The sequence below is a fragment of the Poromitra crassiceps genome, assembly GCF_964638095.1.
Source record: "Poromitra crassiceps genome assembly, chromosome: 27".
Classification (NCBI taxonomy): Eukaryota; Metazoa; Chordata; class Actinopteri; order Beryciformes; family Melamphaidae; genus Poromitra; species Poromitra crassiceps.
The window spans coordinates 4,679,733-4,699,120 of NC_139650.1; the positions used below are offsets into that span (position 1 = coordinate 4,679,733).

Below are 19,388 nucleotides of genomic sequence, written 5' to 3' on the forward strand. Positions count from 1 at the left end.
GAAACACTTTACAGCACCACACTGAACACAAGATTTTCTTATTTGAACAAAATAAATTATATTTCTATTTATTTGTTGTTTGGTTTCAATTTATTTTAGGTTTATATAATTATTTTCTTGTTTTACGTCACACTTACAAAGTCTTATCAAGATACAAGATACAAGATGTTTATTGTGACACGGATGTTAATATAAGTACACACGGTGAAATGCTTGAGCTGAGTTATGTTCCGTTACAGTCATCATCATCATCAACATCATTGTCATCAACATCGTCGTCATTGTCATTCACATTATCGACATTATCATCATTGTTTCCTGTCATGCTTAACTGGTACGTTAACATCAGAACATTGTCATCGTTATTGTCATCTGTTCCGGTGCTTTTCGGGTCTGTGCCGTATATTGCGGATGCCCATAAATAATCTTTACATGTTATGTTAATTAGTAGTTACAAGTCTTATCACATTTGCATGTTAACTATGTTCATTTCTGATGTGTCTAATAATGATGTGTGGTGGTTTGGGAGAACCCTTCACTTGTCGCTGCTACACATTGTTGGCAATAAGCTAAAGTAGGTTGAAATGAGTTGCAGGTATTTTGAGTGATTTCAGTTGCTTTCATCACCATATTACATGATGCATCATGGTGAATCATTTCCATAAAACAAAAGGGGACCTATTTTTATGGTTTTGGTGGAATGCCACTGTAGAAAATGGAATGTTTAAAGCCATTGTTCTCATGTGTTACTCTGGGCTTTAGACAGAGATAGGAAAAGACACGTTCTTTACTTAAGTAGAAGTACAGTTACTTGTGTAAAAAAAAAAATACTGGTAAAAGTAGAAGTACTGATTGAACTTGTTTACTCAAGTTAATCGATCATAAGCTCTGCTGGAAACCTCACATCAAATATTTGTGCTCCAAAGTAGCCAGAAGCGTTGGAATACTGGGTAAAACCAAACACATTTTAGATCAGAAATCACTTCAAATTCTGTACTGTGCACTTATTGATCCATATTTGTCCTATTGTGTTGAGGTATGGGGAAATGCATACAAAAGCACTTTACAAAAGATTTGCACTTTACAAAAAAGAGTCATAAGGATGGTTCATCATGCTGGGTACCTTGATCATACAAGTCCTTTGTTTTTAAAATCAGGTATTTTAAAATTCAGGGACCTAGTCAATTTCAAAACTGTACAGTTTCTGTTTAAAGCCTCAAATAACTTATTACCAAGTAACATCCAAACGATGTTCACGGTTAGAGAGGGAAAATACAATTTAAGAGGTAAGCATAATTTTAAACAACCTACCATCCATTCAACTCTGAAAAGTATGTGCATCTCTGTGGTGTCAAACTAGATGAGGACACAAAAATGTGCACTAACTTAAAACTATTTAAACGCAAATACAAACAATCACTCTTGCTCAGCTATAAAGAACTGGTCAGCTAATTTATACTTCATATATATACATTTTTTTAGAAAGGATTTATTTAGTTTATCTTTATAAGTTGTTTTTTTCATATTAAAGTTTAATGTTTAATTTTTAAAGATTTTACAGATTTATGGATTATGTATGTGCTTATGGATCGTCTATGACAATGTAAGGGGGGGCTGTACATGATAAGCTTTGCTTCCTTCAGCCCCTTCTCGAACTTGCACTTTATCACTATGTACCTGTTTTTCTTTTTACATATACTGCCTGTTTTTATGCTTGTGCTTGTTTGAGACAAATCAAAGTAAAAGTAAAAAAAAAAAAAAAAAAAAGTACAGGCTCTGCAATTATAAAGTATAAAAGTAAAAAGTATTTCTACTGGCTGTTGTACAACTAGGCTATGCAGCCTCGCCCGCCCATCCTGCAGGTCGCCAAGCTGACCCTGCAGCTCGGCCTCTGCGCGGCCTTGCCCGCAGCTCGGCTGCTGTGTGGGCTTGCCTGCCCTTATTGACGCGTGTCTCTCTCTCTCTCTCCCCCTCACTCTCTCCCTTAGTCTCTCTCGTGAGCCTCCTCAGTCTCTCCCGTGATCCTCAGACTGATGACATAATCACTGATGACATCATTGTTTATGACATCATCAGTGGGACTGATGTCATCAGTGGTTTATGACATCACTGATGTTTTCATTTATGACATCACAGTGGGACATGGGACAGACAGAGAAACAGACAAACAGAGCCCTAGAGCTAGGCTAGCTCCAATTGATATACTGATGATGATGATGTAGGTTAGATGTGAGTATGTCAGTCACAATGCCTGCACAGTGGAACGTTCCCAGTACAGATATAGCTTGGTGAGTTTCCCGTCGGGACAAAGCCACTTCCTGTCCGCTCAGTGTTCCGTGTTGTTGGTTTCCGTTCGTTGGAGCGAGAAGCCGTGCAGCGCGTTTGGTTTGTTCACTAAATATTTCTTTTAAAATCAGGAGCTGCTAGCTGACCGGGCAGTCATGTCTGACACCATGAAGCTCCCGCCGATCCAGTCCACGGCCGGAGCCGTGCCCATCAGGAATGAGAAAGGTGAGATGTAGTGTTAACGCCGTTAGCATTTAGCTAGCAGCATGCTAGTCAGCTAATGCTAATTGCCACCGTACCAGTCTACTCTAAACATCTCCAAGACAAACATTGGCCTGCATGTTCCTATTAAAGCGTGGTGTAATGTTAGTGCAGGATAAACCCACATAAACTCAGTTTTCTCACATTTTCATTTAAGGAATGTGCAAAGTGTAACGTTATTCACCTTTATATACTGATATTTGTGGTCCCATACTGGCTTGATTCACTTTAAAATTGTAGATATTTCTTGTGATGAAGAACTACATTTGTTTCCTATTAACTAAACTAAATAAACTTAACTAACAAAAGCACGTTTTCCTCTATATGGCAGAGTCTCTGAAATACTGTACTATGTATTTTTGTAAGAAAGCGTCTATGGTAGATTAACTACCATTAAACCAATTCAGGGTTTTCAGTGCTGATCAATCTAAGCTTACATGTGCTTGATTGTGTTTTACCACCTAAAATAATCTGTGTATGTGAAACAGACTAAAAATGCCGGTTCAGTAACAGTTGTTTCTTGCTGAAGATTTCTCAAAGAACACCTTCGCTTGCTGCTCTGAGTGTAGTCTCTCCCCAGACTCAAATATTACGTTGAATCGCTGCGCTCCGCATGCTACATAAGTGTGTCTGTGCCAGTTAACAGCCCCTGCTGGTTTTGAAGGCGGGTTGAAATTGAATGAGTGACAGGTTGTAGCACAGATGAGAGAGCGGTTAGAAAAATGGGCTGCGCCTCGCGTGTTTGATCGCAAAGTCGTTACTGATTGGAGAGGACTGAAGGACTGAACTGGCATATGACTGGCCAAGTCAACGGTTCCCTCCCATAACCAGCCCTCTGAGGGAAAGTGTCCCAGACCCAGAGAGAGCTCTGCAGCATGCAGTAACGTAGTGTATCAGCGCAAGAACTCTCATGGGTCTGGTGTTGAGACTACTCTTGAGTGTGGCGAGAGGTTCAGGAGGATATTTTAACATTCAACAATGGGGATGTACTAACAGTTTCACTTTCACCGGACCTAATGGTAATAATAAATTAAACTAATTGCTTAACGGCTTGTCCTTGTGTTTCCCAGGTGAGATCTCCATGGAGAAAGTGAAGGTGAAAAGGTACGTGTCGGGGAAGCGTCCGGACTACGCTCCCATGGAGTCTTCGGACGAGGAAGAGGAGGACTTCCAGTTTGTGAAGAAGGGAAAGGACATGGAACCGGAGCTGGAGCAGGAGGAAGAGGAGGTCTCCGACCCGCGTCTCAAACGTTTGCTCAACCGAGTCTCTGAGGACGTGGAGGAGAGGTATATATTTCTAATATATATCTCTAATATATATCTCTTATACTAGGGATGCATGATATGGATTTTTTTCAGCGATACGGATAATTGATAATTACCTGCTTATCATGGCGATACGATAAGTGAACAGATAATTTCAATTCTCTTGTCATTTTCTTTTCACCGGCCCTTATGTCACTTTATGCTTAAAGGTATACAAAGGATTTTTTTTGTAAACAGCTCGGTTTGTATATATTAGCCAATTTTTATCAGCTATATATATTAGGGCTGTGCCGATTCACTTATCTACCGATTCGATACTATCACGATACTTGGGTGCCGATTCGATATATATTGCGATTCTTAAGTATTGCGATTCTACGATTATTGCGATTCGATATTACGATTTATTGCGATTTTTGTTTCTTTTTTTCTTTTCTTTTTTCAGTTTGTTTGCTTTTTACACTAGATTAGAACATGGGAAAAGTTGAATCATACACTAGAGACTGTATATTATATATCATGAGTAGGGCTGGGCGATATAGTTAAAAACAGGGGTGGACTGGGATCATAATTCAGGCCGGGCATTAGATACCAAGCAGGCCAGGCCGATATGGGCCGACGTTTGAAGCCCAAAGATGCACCCACTTTAACCCTGAAGTGTAATTATTACTTCAGACTAACTAATAAAGTAATAAAACCACTAGTAAACCAGTAGGCGGCGCCTGGCCTGCTGTTCAGTGAGTGGCCTGACTGCGGGCACACAAAAAAAAAAAAAAAAAATTTTTTTTTTTTTTTTTTTTCTTTTGCGATTATCGATTCTGGAATAAAAGATCGATTCAAAAAATCGTGACATTAAAAATCGCGATACTTAGGTGAATCGATTTTTTCTCCCACCCCTAATATATATATAGCCGAATAGCTGATAAATATAAATTTGCCATTGTCGGCCGATAATTTATCTGCACCAATATATATTGTGCATCCCTATCTTATACTGTATCTCTCTAATCACAAATCAGTTGTTTGTCTGATTTGGCCTAAGAGTGTTTTTGGATGACCGGCTTTGATAAAACACAAACTTTTCGTTCCCAGTGGAAACGATGATCTGATCTAACTGCTTCCCATTTCGTCTTCCCCAGGCTTGCGAGGCACAGGCAGATTGCAGAGCCTGAACTGGTGGTGGAGAGCAGCGAGGACTCAGACGAAGGAACCTGGCACCCACAACGAGAGGAGAGCAGTGAGGAAGAGGAGGAGGAGGAAGAGGAAGAAGTGGATGATGAGGTTTCTATTTTTTTTACGACAGTTCTGAATTGGGGGGGGGGGGGGAGGCGGCACAAGCATTTGACACAGACTTTTCAGGACTCGATTCAGTTCAATTTGTTTGCTCTGAGAGTCCTTGTTACGGCCTTGGGCCATAATTGTAGTATTTTATTTCTTGTTGATTTCTGTAATCCTGTGTGGAGTGAGAACTCTCTTCTTTGGGAGGATCTTTCTTTCGCAACAGTCTTGCCGAAAGCAAATCTTTCAAACGTGGACTTTCTTTCTCTGCGCAGGAAATTGAGCGGCGGCGAGCGATGATGCGCCAGAGAGCTGTGGAGCGAAAGACCGAGGACACCACCACGGAGATCATGGAGGTGGAGGAGGAGGGGAAGTCCGGGGAGGAGTCCGAGTCGGAGTCCGAATACGAGGAGTACACAGACAGCGAGGACGAAGCAGAGCCGCGGCTCAAACCGGTCTTCATTCGCAAGTAAGAACTGACGCCACCAAAATGGTTTCTAAAACAAGTGCTTCAGTTTGATGTGTAGAATTTTAGTCTATTGATTATTATTTTTTTATCACTGGTTATTACAGCTTTCCACATTGTGGAGAAAAACCCATAATTTTCCATCAAAATCTCCATTCAACTGCCTGTTTATTTTGTTCGTATATTGTTCTAAAAAAAAAAAAAAAAAACTCATTCAATTGTTTCACTATACTCAAATCTTGTTTGCCTGGGTGCAGCTCTCCAGTCCTAATGGGCCAATTAGATTCTCAAAATATCAACCCCAAAAGCACAAAAAGCTAGTCTATTTCTACATATCACTCTGTCACGAGACATCTACACATTTTCATTTTCAGTTAATCTATGACCTATGATCACATGACTTTACACAGTGCCGCATGTAGTCGGGCAAGTTAACCCGTCTGTCCATTCACCCCCCCCCCCTGCAGGAAGGACAGAGTGACGGTGGCAGAGCGCGAGGCAGAGGAGCTGAAGCAGAGGGAGCAGGAGGTGGAGCTGAGGAGGGTGGCGGAGGAGCGGCGGCGCTACACGCTGAAGATCGTGGAGGAGGAGGCCAAGAAGGAGTTTGAGGAGAACCGCCGCACGCTGGCCGCTCTGGACGCCCTGGACACGGACGGAGAGAACGAGGAGGAGGAGTACGAAGCCTGGAAGGTCCGCGAGCTGAAACGCATCAAGAGGGACCGAGAGGCCCGAGAAGCGTGAGTACACACACGACGCCACGGATTCCACCGATTCGCTCGTGTCAAACGTGATCTCTGACTGAAATCGATGCTTTGTAGAAAACATTGTGATTGTTGTACTGTATGTGTAAGTGTAGGGCCTGTTTCCTGTTCATTCTGTTCCAGGGGAGGACTTTTGGGTTGGACTCATTTCCTGAATCGATTCAGATTCACAGGGTTTCAATTCAATATTTTCACAGTCAGTTAGGAATATTTCAGTTACAATACCAATTGTGCTTATGTACACAGGCTTCATACAAAGTCTTGGAAGTTTAGAAAATGCTTGATTTTAACTGTCATGTTTTCAAGGTTAGGAATATGCGTGAATTTAAATATACGACTTGCTCCCAGTTGATTTATTTTTAACGTTTCGGTCAACAAGGACCTTCAGAAAAGGTCCTTGTTGACCGAAACGTTAAAAATAAATCAACTGGGAGCAAGTCGAGCAGTGTGCGGACTCTATTTCTTTTTATATGTTTCATTGCTTTTGTCCTGCACCTGCATTTTGAGTGGATGTGCTCTACTTTTTATAATGAATTTAAATATACTCCTTGTATTTGAAAAGGCATCTATTAAAAGATCAATCTCTGGATTTTACGAATCGATATCAGATCATTCAAATGAAGCAAATGAAGATCTTAGATCTTCATTCGTTCTATTTGATTTGGAAAATATTTTTTTTCAAACCCAGCCCTAGAGGACTTCAGCGGTACTTTCTGATGCAAGGCACTTCGCGTATTCTATTTAACTTCCAGTAATGACAATGGCGCTGTTGTTGCTGAAGGCAGTGTGTTGTGGTGTTTGTTTGGTAGCTTGGAGAAGGAGAAGGCGGAGATTGAGAGGTTCCACAGCCTGACGGAGGAGGAGCGCCGGGTGGAGCTGCGCAACAACGGCAAGGTCATCACCAACAAAGCTTCCAAGGGCAAATACAAGTTCCTCCAGAAGTACTACCACAGGGGAGCCTTCTTCATGGTAAGTCACTTACTAAGGGGGATTCTTACTATGGCTGCTCTTCCACTTGACTCAGGCCCTGTTTACACGGCGACACTCTCCGCATAAAACGGCAAACTTTTTTAGTGTTAGTGGCTTCCTTTTACACAGTGACGGCGTTATTGGGGGGTGAAAACGCAAAGAAATTAAAAACGGTCCCAGAGAGGAATTCAAGGCAATAGAGGGTATGCACACCCACTGAAACACGCCCCCTCAATCAGGAATGAGTGTCAAAATGAGTGTCAAGTTCCTCCCTGAGCAGCAGGTGTCAGTTATCTAGGCTGATTACTGCATTCAAGCTCAGTCTTGCTGTGACTCAGTGGGCGTGACCCGACAGTGACGTCTGCCTCTGTGACATCACATGCATACCCTCTACAGGAACATTGAACTAGCCCAATACTATACAGCCTTAGAGCACAGGCACAATGAGTCGCATTGACATTCAACAAACGTGATAATGCTTTGCTAAAAACACAATCTGCGTTAAGTGCCCCCTACTAACGTCGCACATAGCCTATTAATCACTGTCTCCCGCATTGAATAATTGAAGACAACTCACTGTCTGCGATGCATTTCCTCAAGTGAAGTCCCAATTGTGCTCAGTTCTTTTTTATTTTGCTTTACTGGGTTTTTATTCGGTAATCCAATCTGGAGCAGTTTATTAGGCTACCATTGTGACTTCTGTCTCACTCTATCGTGTGAAAAATCAATTAAAACTTTAATCACAAAGATAAACCAAGCTCGTTAGAAACAGACAGAATAGGGGAAGCTAGGCGTTTTTACCTTAAAAATAAAAGCCGCATTTTATAACTGGGTAAATCAAAATCAGGGTCGTCGACTCACTACGACTACTCACTAGTTGTCTGTGTTCTATATGTCTTCTGTGTATTTCGGATCACACACAAAAAAAACGTTGCAACATGCATCAATAAGACTATTAAGTTTATTTAATTACCATTATTGTGAAGGTTTTAACCAGAAGTTTCAATGTTATTCTGGGTCACTTGATGCTTTTGCGGCTTCAGTCGGCCTCAGTCTGCACGCAAATCGTTATCACAACAGCTGTGTATAAATGCTAAGTAAAAGGTGACGCTAGTTTGCCGTTTTATGCAGAGACGGTTGTCGTCTAAACATGGCCTCAAACATATTTTAGAGCAGGGGTTCCAAAACGTTTGCATCAAAGTACCACTATGTACCAAACCAAATTTCCCAGGGACCACTTCCACCCACCATAAAATATAATTTGCTGATTCAACCATGCTATAGCAGCAGAAAGGCTAAATGACAATATAAAGCAGTTATTTTGACCGACAGTATTTGTTGCTTGTATTGTTGGTGTCTGTTGTTGTACTTAAGATGCTGTGGATAACAATGACTGTTAAATGCCAAAATATAAATGTAAGTTATTGCCCAGTGAATTCTACAGCAAAATGATGAGTAGAACTTTGCAGAACTCGGCCTGTCAGCTGTCATGCAAAAAAAAAGACCTGGGAATCACTGGCTCAGTCTTGGCTCAGTGACGGCTGCAGCGGTCACCAACACCTTGGATCGATTCGATGCTGAATGTGATTTTCTGTTGTAGGACGACGAGCAGGATGTCTTCAAGAGAGACTTCAGCGCACCCACTCTGGAGGACCACTTCAACAAAACCATCTTACCCAAAGTCATGCAGGTCAGCTGGATTTCTTTGTGTTGTGTCAACAACATTGTTCAGTTCGTCTGTGGCTAATTCATCACTTGTAGGTCTAATCTTATCGAGAGAGAAATATAATCTGGCACACTGTCTGCACTTGCTTCGTACTTTACTGGGACATTTCGGTCACAGAACCTTCATCAAGCAATTTGGTGATGGTCCTTTGACCGAACATCTCAGTATTGATCATCTGTACTCCTACGCACCTGGAAGGTCCAACATCTGGGACTTCCAGGTCAGCTGCTGAACAGCGTTGCATTCACTTGCTATTTTGTCTGAAAAATCGTAAATTGAAGCAAACTATAAACAAACATAGATGCCCTGAAATGGATGATGTGGATTTGGCTTTTTGCTGTAAAAATGTTATGTTATACCAGCTAACTACAAATGTTATGATGGTTATTCAAACTAAATACAAATGTTATGGTGAAAATGTGTAATTATAGGTTTGTGTTTTCTTACTATGGATTGACACCAGGGATGCAGACACAACATGGGTAGTAAAAAGGTGACAGATACCATGGCAGACACAAAACCACTCAGACATCATTCTAAGTCAATGAGTGCCCTATTTTGGAATGAAAAAGGTGACTAGTCACCTAAAAGAGACTAGTTTGCATCCCTGAACGTTGTTTTTTTTTCTGCCTTGTTGAGAACGTTCCAAGTTTTCGTTGCATCATAATTTGCAACTCGAACAAAAATGTGACTTTCCCACTTCATCGTCCGACTTGGAATGGCGTTCGTGTGAAACCTCCCAAGAGATTAGTTTTCCTGATATATCCGATAGCAGGTGAACGCAGGGTCAGCCTTTAAATTCTCTGAGTTGACCCCTTGCGGGTTTGTTTTCTCTCCTAAGGTCAAGAACTTTGGTCGCTCCGGACGCACCAAGTACACCCATCTGGTGGACCAGGACACCACGTCGTTCGACTCGGCCTGGGCCCAGGAGAGCGCTCAGAACAGCAAGTTCTTCAAGCAGAAGGCGGCCGGGGTGAGGGACGTGTTCGACCGGCCCACGCTCGCGAAGAGGAAGACCTAGGTCGTGAGGAGCCGCGGCTTCAGAGACTCTTCTGTTTTCCCGACAGACATTGAAGAAGACCTAGGTGTGAGGAGCTGAAGCTTCAGACTCTTCTGTCCTGACAAGACATTGGGGGGTGGATCTGCTCCATTCTTCTGTGTCTCAGGATGCTTCTCGGAACTTTTCTTATATTAGCTCATCGGTCCATTTTTTAAAGATTCAATTAGAGTGCAGTGGTTCTTTTTATAGTAATACACTCGCCAAATACAACATTCTGTTTATTCTAATTCTTAATGGTTGCTCAGAAATCTCTCATTACCTTAGCAAGGAAGCAGTTACATTTCTGCAAAAATCTTAGAGGCCATTTACACCTGGCGCTAACATGCGTTTTCTGTGATCAGATTGCAGAAATGGTTGTCCTCTAATCCGCATAAAGTTGCTGTATCCAGATCGAGAGGACACATTGCATTTACACGTGTGTTCAATGTGTACACAATGCATCCCTGACCACCTCCGGAGGTGGTTTGGCCGATCAGATTGCAATCCTTCTTCAATGCGTTTTGGGGGTGTTTACACCTGGCATTTCAAGTGATAAAATACAATCTGACCAGGTGTAAATGGCCTCTTAGAGAAACCACCCTAAAACTGAATTCACTTGTACATCTATTTATTTTCAGGAATAATTTAGGCTCGTCATTGTGAATCCCTCACCAAACGAAGTAACAAGAGCTAAGACTTTGATGTCAAACTGTTGGGGAACAATTTTGTAACTGTTGACAGGACTCAAGGATTTGGGCACATTCTCCAGTTCAGTACTGTTGGTTTACAATGATGATAAATCTATGCTGGCATTAAAAGCTCAAAGTGAGTATTCTCATTAACAGCCAGTCTGATCTTTGATGTGCCCGTTTGCAGCTTTTGGAGACACTTGCTCATGCTCAGTGTTTGAACAAGTAAATGATGGTTGAATTCTGATTTATGGTGAATTTTCTCTTCATACAGTTAAACTTAAGAGTGTGGTGCAGGTTAAAAAAAAATACTGAATCTACATTTTGGGCTCACGATTACAACAAAAATACCCCCCAAAAAACAATAAAATAAATGAGTTACAGGCCCCCAGGGTGTAAATATGAAGGAAAAGGTGCCATGAGTGACATCACAAGTGGAGAATGTTCTGCTGGGGCTGACACACGGATGAAAAGTGTGACCGTCACCGAAAGGTGATTAATTTGCGTCCCTGTGACATCACTGCAGGGAGTTCCATGAAATGTAACAGTGCCCCCTGCTGGTTACTTGTATAAAACTTGTATAAGTACAGCTAAGTGATTTTTAAAAACCTTTTCCCACTCAAATCCAATTGCTATATACCCCTTCCACATATTAATGCAATGTGGCCTCCAACCTGCACCATGCTCTGAACTCCATGAGACAGTGTTTGAGAATCACTGCATGTTAAGAAGTGAGCAAAGAGGAGATGCAGGGAATGTGTCGATCCTGGTCTGACCCTTACATACAACATCACTGAATCTAAACAGAATATTTTTCTACGTGGTGACGTTTGCGCCATGATTGCACATCCAGATGTTTTGCCTCTAGTTGTCAAAACTCACGAGGGCTTAATAGCGATGTGTGATATTGTTTTGTACATTACAACCTTATATTTAAGGAATCTTTTGTTGTATCGATTGCCCACTATACCTCTATTTGTGACAGTAAATTTATTGTAAAACTTGAATTGTTTGTGAATAAAAGACTTACATTTTCATCCATTGTCCTTAATTTATTGTCACAGAGCAAAATGCAAACATTGAAACCACTCAACATGTTTGAAGCATGCAGTGGCAAAAAAAGTAGTCAAGTTTTATTATAAAAAAAATTAAATTAAAAAGTTGGGGTAACGAATAATTCAGACAGTTTAACCGTCCCAGCATAGCTCAGTGTGTCTATGCTGCTGCTGCTGCTGTGGGCCTCCTGGTCTGTTCAGTTGGTCAGAGCCACCAGAGCTTCCACCACGTTCCCCATGTGTTCCCGCAGGCTGCGCTCCGCCACGCCCCGTGAGATCTCCAGCTCACACATCTAGAGCAGCAGATACACTCACATTAGGCTGAACCAAACCTAAATGTCTCTCAAAATCAAATAGTGGGAATCAGTTTGTTCTTACTAACTTAACTAAGAGGAAAACTAGCTTGTCAAATTTTGTCATAAACAAATGGGGGAAAAAAATGTGTGGTGGGGGGGGGGGGGGATTGGGCTACTAAAACTATTGTGAAACTTTAAAAAAAAGTTTAGTTTTTCGTGTATTTGAAGGTAAACAAGAATTAATTTTTGACAGAATTTGGAAGTGGTCCCAACTTTAAAAAATAGAACTAATTGATCATTATTCATTCATTATGTATTGTTTTCTGAAGATAGAAACATGATCTTAACATTAGTGTTAGTAAAGCAATGCCAAAAAACATCCCAGAATGACTTACAATTAGTTCGACGTCCTCTTTCTTGATGGTGACTTTGGCCAACTCTTTTTCTCTGAAACGACAGGGAGCAGACAGTAAGAAGCACAATATGACTGTTTAGTGAGACTGCATTCTACCTTCAGTGTAGTTAGGGCTGTGCGAGAATTCAATATTATTAGGATCATAACACAATGATGTTGTGATATCATGACACACAAGTCTGCTCTCTAAAACAACAAGTTAATTATGACAAGATGAAGTAAGGAATATTTTAAGGATTGTTTGAAAATATCTCCTTTCTTTTCTTTTACCTTTACCTGAAAGAAAAAACTATTCTTGTGACTATGGTGATACTGATTTCCAAATATGTTGCCCAGACTACTTTTGGTAGATAAATTGATAAATCAATAATTTAGTGATTCAGCAAACAAACCCATCACAGAGAAAAGTCTGCAATTCAGTGTGAGGCATTCAATACAATTTGTAATTTGCAGTTTAGAAACTTTGTAGATTGTCAGTCTCATGTTACCCTCAGGCACTTCTGACAGCTCGCCTGATGGCTCGCTGGGGAAGCGCCCTCTTACCTTACCGTCTTTAAACCTTGTGGAATCCTGTATTGGACGTTAAACTGACCTTATTTGTGCATTCTGAAGTTTTCGGTAGGGTCAGATGGAACAACCTTAACTTATGGGAATCCTAGTTGCTTCAAATAGTGAGTGTTTATTGTTTTAAAAGACAAAGTTTGACGGAAACCAGCTACTTGTTTGGGACCTGACGCCTACATTCCACTAGGTCCGTGTTCGGTCCGTCTGCGCTGCGGTACGGCATCGGAGCCGATACGTTTCCACTCTAATCATTGTGTCAACTCCCACCTACTCCGCTGCGTTGCGTGTCTACTCCGTCCCAGCTCCGACGATCCGGAGCTCTCCGAAAAAGATACGCAAGGGTTCTATTTTTCACGGATGACGGAGCAAAGCCGCAGCAAGTTGGGCGGAGCCAGGCATGAAATCAACAGGGCAGAGGTGTTTACAGCATTCAATATCAAGCCAGAGGACAAATATGTATGAGGAAAAGTTCATAATTGAAGTGGAAAACCACAAAATAATATATGACACAACACATCCTTTTTACAAGGACAACACCAAGCAAGTCCACCCCTCCTCTGCTCCTCCAGTTGGGAACAATGATCTTCTGCCTGTTTGTCGTTGTATTTATCCCACATACAAATTGTCTCGCTCGATTTTACAGTGATAACCTGTCGGTCTCGTCACTCTAGCTGTCTGGCGCAGCTGAGCCGTGACGTGCTCTACACGCAGCCAGTGAGTGTTGCCGCAGCACAGAGCACGGAGCAAAACCGGAGCTCAGCCGCAAAGCAACGCAATGCAACCAGTGGAATGCCGGCGTGACACCCGACGCATGCGCACTGGCATTATTTAATCTTCTACGGACATTTTAGCCACAGTCCCTGACCGCGATGCTGCGTAGCTCTCTGTCATTTTGACAGCAAAGACAGTCGGCAAGATGGAAAACGTGACAGTGACACACTGCTCAAATTGCCAACAACCTTTTGAAAAAGGCCCAAAAGGATACAATCGGCGGCAACTTTTAACATGCACTAGCCCCAGAACCTCACTAAATGATGCCTGTGCGCATGCGTTGGGTGTCAGGTCCCAAACAAGTAGCCGGTTTTTGTCAAACTTTGTCTTTTAAAACAATAACCGCTGCGCTGACTTTTTGAAGCAACCAGGATTCCAATAAGTTAAGGTTGTTCCATCTGACCTATCAATACAGATTTCCACAAGTTTTTATACACAGGGTTTTTATTTATACAGTAAGATAAGAGGGCGCTTCCCCAGCAAGCCATCAGGCGAGCTGTCAGAAGCGCCTGAGGGAGGGTCAAGTCTCATGCTGCTCTGACTGTAGCCCCATAGCGTGACGCCACTTACTGTACAGCAGTCGGCGCCACACAGCGTTAGAATCCTCAATAGGTGGGCAAGGCTGTTCAAAAAGCTCTCCTACCCGTATCCGACCTCCGATTGCAGATCCGAAGATATGATCGCCAGCCTAGTGAAGCCAGTAAGTTCGCCGGGGCGGTTAAATGATACTGCTGCGTGAAACAACCGTTTAAAAGCAGTCTTTGCCAAAGACTGCTTCTAAACGGTTGTTTCACGCCTTGCCCACCTATTGAGGATTCTAACGCTGTGTGGCACCAGTACAGTAAGTGGCGTCACGTTATGGCGCTACTCTGACAGCAGATGGTCACATTGCAGTGCCTGGCGTTTAGGTGTTACGGTAGAAATGAATGGTAACGTTATAGTACTTAAAATTAACACCAGTCAAATGACCTAGTAACAACACCCAGTTGACTATGTATTCATGTAAAGGCTGGTAGGTTACAACAACATTATAACAACATATAACATTCATCCTACCTCTCCTGTTTGGCTTTCTGTTCTCGCGATCTTCTGTCTCCAATCACTGACATGGCCTGAAACAGGAAATATCGTAAATCGTAAATAATCGTAGTGTGGGGCTCGCTCATAGGGCTCGCTGCTGGAATACAGTAGTGCAAAGTATCAGGAGTTATCAAGTATTGGTGGCTAAATACGTGCTATGTGAATTAACGTGATCCAATTTTCATGCAAAGGTCACAAGTCAACTGTTGTGATAAACGACAGAAACCATTAGCAAACAAAATAGTTGGTTGGTTTGATACTAGCAGCGATAATCTGACTAGTTCTACGGCCGCATGTTTGCTAGCTAGCGTTAGCCAGCCTCACCGTTTCTAAGTCGGAGCTGGAGATTTCCTTCTCCTCCGCATAGTCGGTGACTCTCTCCAGATCAGCGGCTCCGCTGTCATGTTTCCGAGGCTTTTCCACCGGCTTTCCAGTGCAGTTTTCTTCGGCTTCCAGGTCCAAATCGACGTCTCCCTCTGCCGCCATGTTTGCTGCTCCCGTGAGGCCGGAACAAAGAGAAAGAGAAGAACGTCGGAATGAAAATTGTGTAGCACCCAGCACCGGAAGCGCACAGACTTTAAAGGGACATCCGCCGAAGAACCCTGCATCCAAAGGTCGCATAAAAATCATGTGATTTTGGACAGTTCATTTACAAATTTGTGAAGAACAGATGGTCTCTGAAAAAGCTAGAAAAATACTCTCTGGAAAGCCTCTGATTGTGAGAGTCAGCCTTCGTTCTCTCTGTCTGAGTCTCAGACAAGTGCCTGCAAATTCCACTTGATTCAATTTTGTATCCTCATTGGAACGTTTTAAATAGACAATTATCTTATTAAATATATTTGTCTGAGATGAACAACTAGATATTTCAGACGAAAAAATAATAAAATAAACTTCACCTGTGTTTCAGCTGGCATGAGGGTGAGTAGATGACAGCATTTTCTTTTTGGGTAAACTATCCATATAAAAGGGAGCAAGTAGGCTTTGTCTGTTTCAATTTTTGTCCCACTGATGACATTGTGACATCATTATTGACCAAAAAGTCACTGATGACGTCATAGGCATTGTGACATCATCAGTGATGTCATAGGCATTGTGACATCAGTGACAGTGATGTCATCAGTGATGCGAAATTGATTGTGCGCTGAGCATGCCAATAGAGCAGGCGATTGTGTGCTGCACATGCCAATACAGCAGGCAAGGCCACGTAGCAGCCAAGCTGCGGGCGAGGCCACGCAGCAGCAGAACTGCGTGCGGCGAGCCTAGGGTTTCTGCCCCGAAGGTGCCCATAACACGGTTCACACGGTCATTTCTCGGTTGGAGACTCTGGAGATGAAGCGCCATGGGCACACCTTTTCTCCATCAAAATCCACGAAGGACCACGGGGACAGAACAGAAGGGCCTACACACACATCATCACTGGAGCCGACCCAGGGTAAAGTCTCTATCTAGTTTTGATGTCCACAAATATTAATTGACTGTTCCAGATGATATGTGTCAATGTGTGTAGCATGTTGGTTCCGTTTCATGGTGCGTTGTTCTTTCTTTTTTCTTCGAGAGCCTGAATACGACTATAACTAGATTATGTGGAATTGTCCGGATTACTAAATCACTGCACGCTCCTCCTAGTTCTATTTCCTGCACTTATAAGAGGTTTACTCCTCCTTTAATACAAGCCACTGGAACAGAGATTTCCACACTTTTACAGCCTCTTTATGTCTTCATGAGCGTCTTCAGTCCACCTGTCGTAATCAGATTAAGGCGACAGAGACCTGCTTCTGCCTTCACTCCTGACTCCTCCTGAACAGGTCGGACGTCAGGACGGTGCTCTCTGATCCCGCTGGCTGGCAGTGCGAGGGGATCATGTGTGCGAGTGGTCCTGAACGCCCGGGGAGATGATGGCCTCCTCGGGGCCTGTGAGGATCAACCCCTTCAGCCTGCTGTACGACCCTCCCCCCGCTGACTGTCTGTACGACCCTCCCCCCGCTGACTGGCTGTACGACCCTCCCCCCGCTGACTGGCTGTACGACCCGCCCCCCGCTGACTGTCTTGGAGCGTCTGGGAGGTGATGTCGCCGCACTGCCTCTGGGCCCAGGTCAGCCTCATCTTGTATTTTATTAATTTATGTACATACATTATATAGTGTACTTTATTGTTTTTGTGACATAAGATGTGTTTTGCGAACCTATACAAACAAAAAACTGTTATGAACGTCAACGTACACCTTTAAACAATACACCCCAAACAAACAAACAAACAAATAAATAAATAAAATAAAACCAGAACCTTAAAGAAAACCTAAACCAAGGGTAGGCTACTCAAACTTCTTTTTTATTTCCATCAGCTACAATGAGTGAAGTTTGATATGAGAAAATGTTTCAGGATCTAAAACATCAGCGGTAAACGTTTTGGTGTCCATCCCTCGGAATCAAAGAGCGAGCGAGGGCCTCCTTCTAGAGCCGCCATTTTGGCCCAAGAAGAGACGTAAAAAAAAATCGATATCCGTTTCGGATTGTGGCACAGAGTTGATATCTGTGTGGTTTCCATTAATAACCTGCCCTCTAATTAATTCCAACCATTATTATAGGAGCAGGGTGTGCACTCAGTCATGTCACAGTTAATGAATGGGCACATTGTGTTGCTATGGGAATGTCAGTGTTTGTTGCTTGGCGCTTTGAAAGCCTACTTTTCATTTGACGTGCGTTATGTTTTACTGAGCTTATTCTAAAATGATTTCAAAAATAATCTCAGTAAAGGAGAAAAAAAAACGTTTCCCAATGCTCAGAGAAAGTCTTAGCTGAATAATGTATGGGGTTATCTTTCTTTTCCTTTCCCCCCCTAAACCAGGCTTGGATTGGGTCCAACTGTTATTGCACAAGTCTATTGAAACCATAGATTGAATGCTTTCACTCAGGCTGCTAATTTGCATCCTCTAATTTGCTTTTGTTTGCCCCCTCTGGCACTGCCTCCTCTCCCACAAGGCAGCAGCAATGCTGGGCCAGTGAGAGAGGTGAGAGGGCCCCCAGGAATGCTGCTGGCCAGCGTAGGACTGGTGGGGCCGGACTGCCGGGAGCAAAACACGTGTTGATCACAGCCACTAATTGGTTTAGAAACGTCGATGTTGGACAGAATAATCCAAAGCGAGATTAAGGGTATTACATCCAACTGGGGTTTCCTCCGTCAGTCCTCAACCAACATGTATTTATAGGCCAGAGTGGATGTGGTTTGCATGAGATATTTATTTATTTATTTGATTTTTTTGGTGCATTTTTGCCTTTATTAGATATAGGACAGTAGGCAGACAGGAAAGGTAGGGATAGAGAGGGGGGGGATGACATGCGGCAAAAGGTCCACGGGTCGGATTCGAACCCGGGTCGGCCGCGCGAAGGACTAAAGGGCCTACTATGTCCACCGCCTGCGTTAGCTCCGTGCAGCCGCCTAAACACACCCACACTCATGTAATCTGTTAGATGCATGCGGGATCCGACAAAAATACAACAGGTGCGAGGGGTTTTCTCTGACCTGTACCGCATGTATTGCCAATCTATTAACATGGGCGAGAGTCTGTTCTGTTCCGGCCGTTTTACCGGATCCACACGGAGCCGTAACCCATCTGGTGTACATTGGATTTAAGCCTCTGTGGTACGCGTGAAGTGGACTTTATCGGTAAACTCCGTAGCTGTAATAGTTTGTGAATACATCAATTGTGAAATAGGATTTGTTGATGGGGGGAAAAATCACACCCAGGTGTTGACGTAAGCGGCGCAGGTTTTAGGAGCTGTCATCTGAGGTCGGCGCCTTCTCCTCCGCCCCCCTCTCCATATGCATAGGCTACTCCTGATTGGTCGATCCTCTCATGCTACAAACGGACACCTCGTGCTACAAATGTAGCATGTACCAGAGATGGGAAAAGTACACACATTCTTTAAGTAGAAGTATAGTTACTTGTCTAAATAAAGACTGTGGTGAAAGTAGAAGTACTGATTCAACTTGTTTAATCAAGTAAAAGTAAAAAAAATTACAGACTCTGAAATGTAATCAAGTATCAAAGTAAAAAGTATTTCTACTGGCTGTTAGAATTTCTGGGGTGGGGACTCTGGAGAGGAGACGATGAACCGAGCTCACACGGACACACTCCAATTAACGCTCTCCAAGTAGTAGGATTGGCTACAGGTGGTGTCTGCTGATGGCAGGGCTGGACTGCAATGTAATTCTACCGGTGCAATGGCCGGTGGGCCGCTCGCTAGTGGGCCGGTCAGGTTGGTGAAAAAGTATGTATTATGTATTTGAGAAAAAAAGAAAAAAAAAAAATTGGGGGGGAACTGAAATGTACCCAGGTCCGGGCCCGTGTGGCCCGGGCGGTTCCGCGACCCATGATTACACCTAAAACCCCTAGATCGGGTCATAACATGTGGCTTTATAAGTAAATCCCCAACCTATGCGAGTGTGAGCGAAGCGAGCGCGAGCTC

General features: G+C 42.9%; 2 protein-coding genes across 2 annotated transcripts; one reads left to right on the forward strand and one right to left on the reverse strand.

The window, feature by feature from the left end:
* Positions 1 to 2,368: 2,368 nt before the first annotated feature.
* On the forward strand, positions 2,369 to 11,772 carry LOC310799107 (microfibrillar-associated protein 1-like). The gene is made up of 8 exons (XM_083661667.1): positions 2,369 to 2,511; positions 3,618 to 3,834; positions 4,953 to 5,094; positions 5,367 to 5,560; positions 6,025 to 6,294; positions 7,128 to 7,287; positions 8,888 to 8,977; positions 9,855 to 11,772. Exons 1-8 carry the CDS (start codon positions 2,442 to 2,444, stop codon positions 10,032 to 10,034), a joined length of 1,323 nt encoding a protein of 440 aa, XP_083517793.1. The 5' UTR covers positions 2,369 to 2,441; the 3' UTR covers positions 10,035 to 11,772.
* Positions 11,773 to 11,780: 8 nt separating this feature from the next.
* Positions 11,781 to 15,423, reverse strand: LOC310799109 (huntingtin-interacting protein K-like). Its single transcript, XM_083661669.1, has 4 exons — positions 15,247 to 15,423; positions 14,899 to 14,954; positions 12,488 to 12,539; positions 11,781 to 12,089 (listed from the first exon to the last, which is right to left on the reverse strand). The coding sequence occupies exons 1-4, from the start codon at positions 15,406 to 15,408 to the stop codon at positions 11,994 to 11,996; spliced, it is 366 nt and encodes a 121-aa protein (XP_083517795.1). The 5' UTR covers positions 15,409 to 15,423; the 3' UTR covers positions 11,781 to 11,993.
* Positions 15,424 to 19,388: the final 3,965 nt, after the last annotated feature.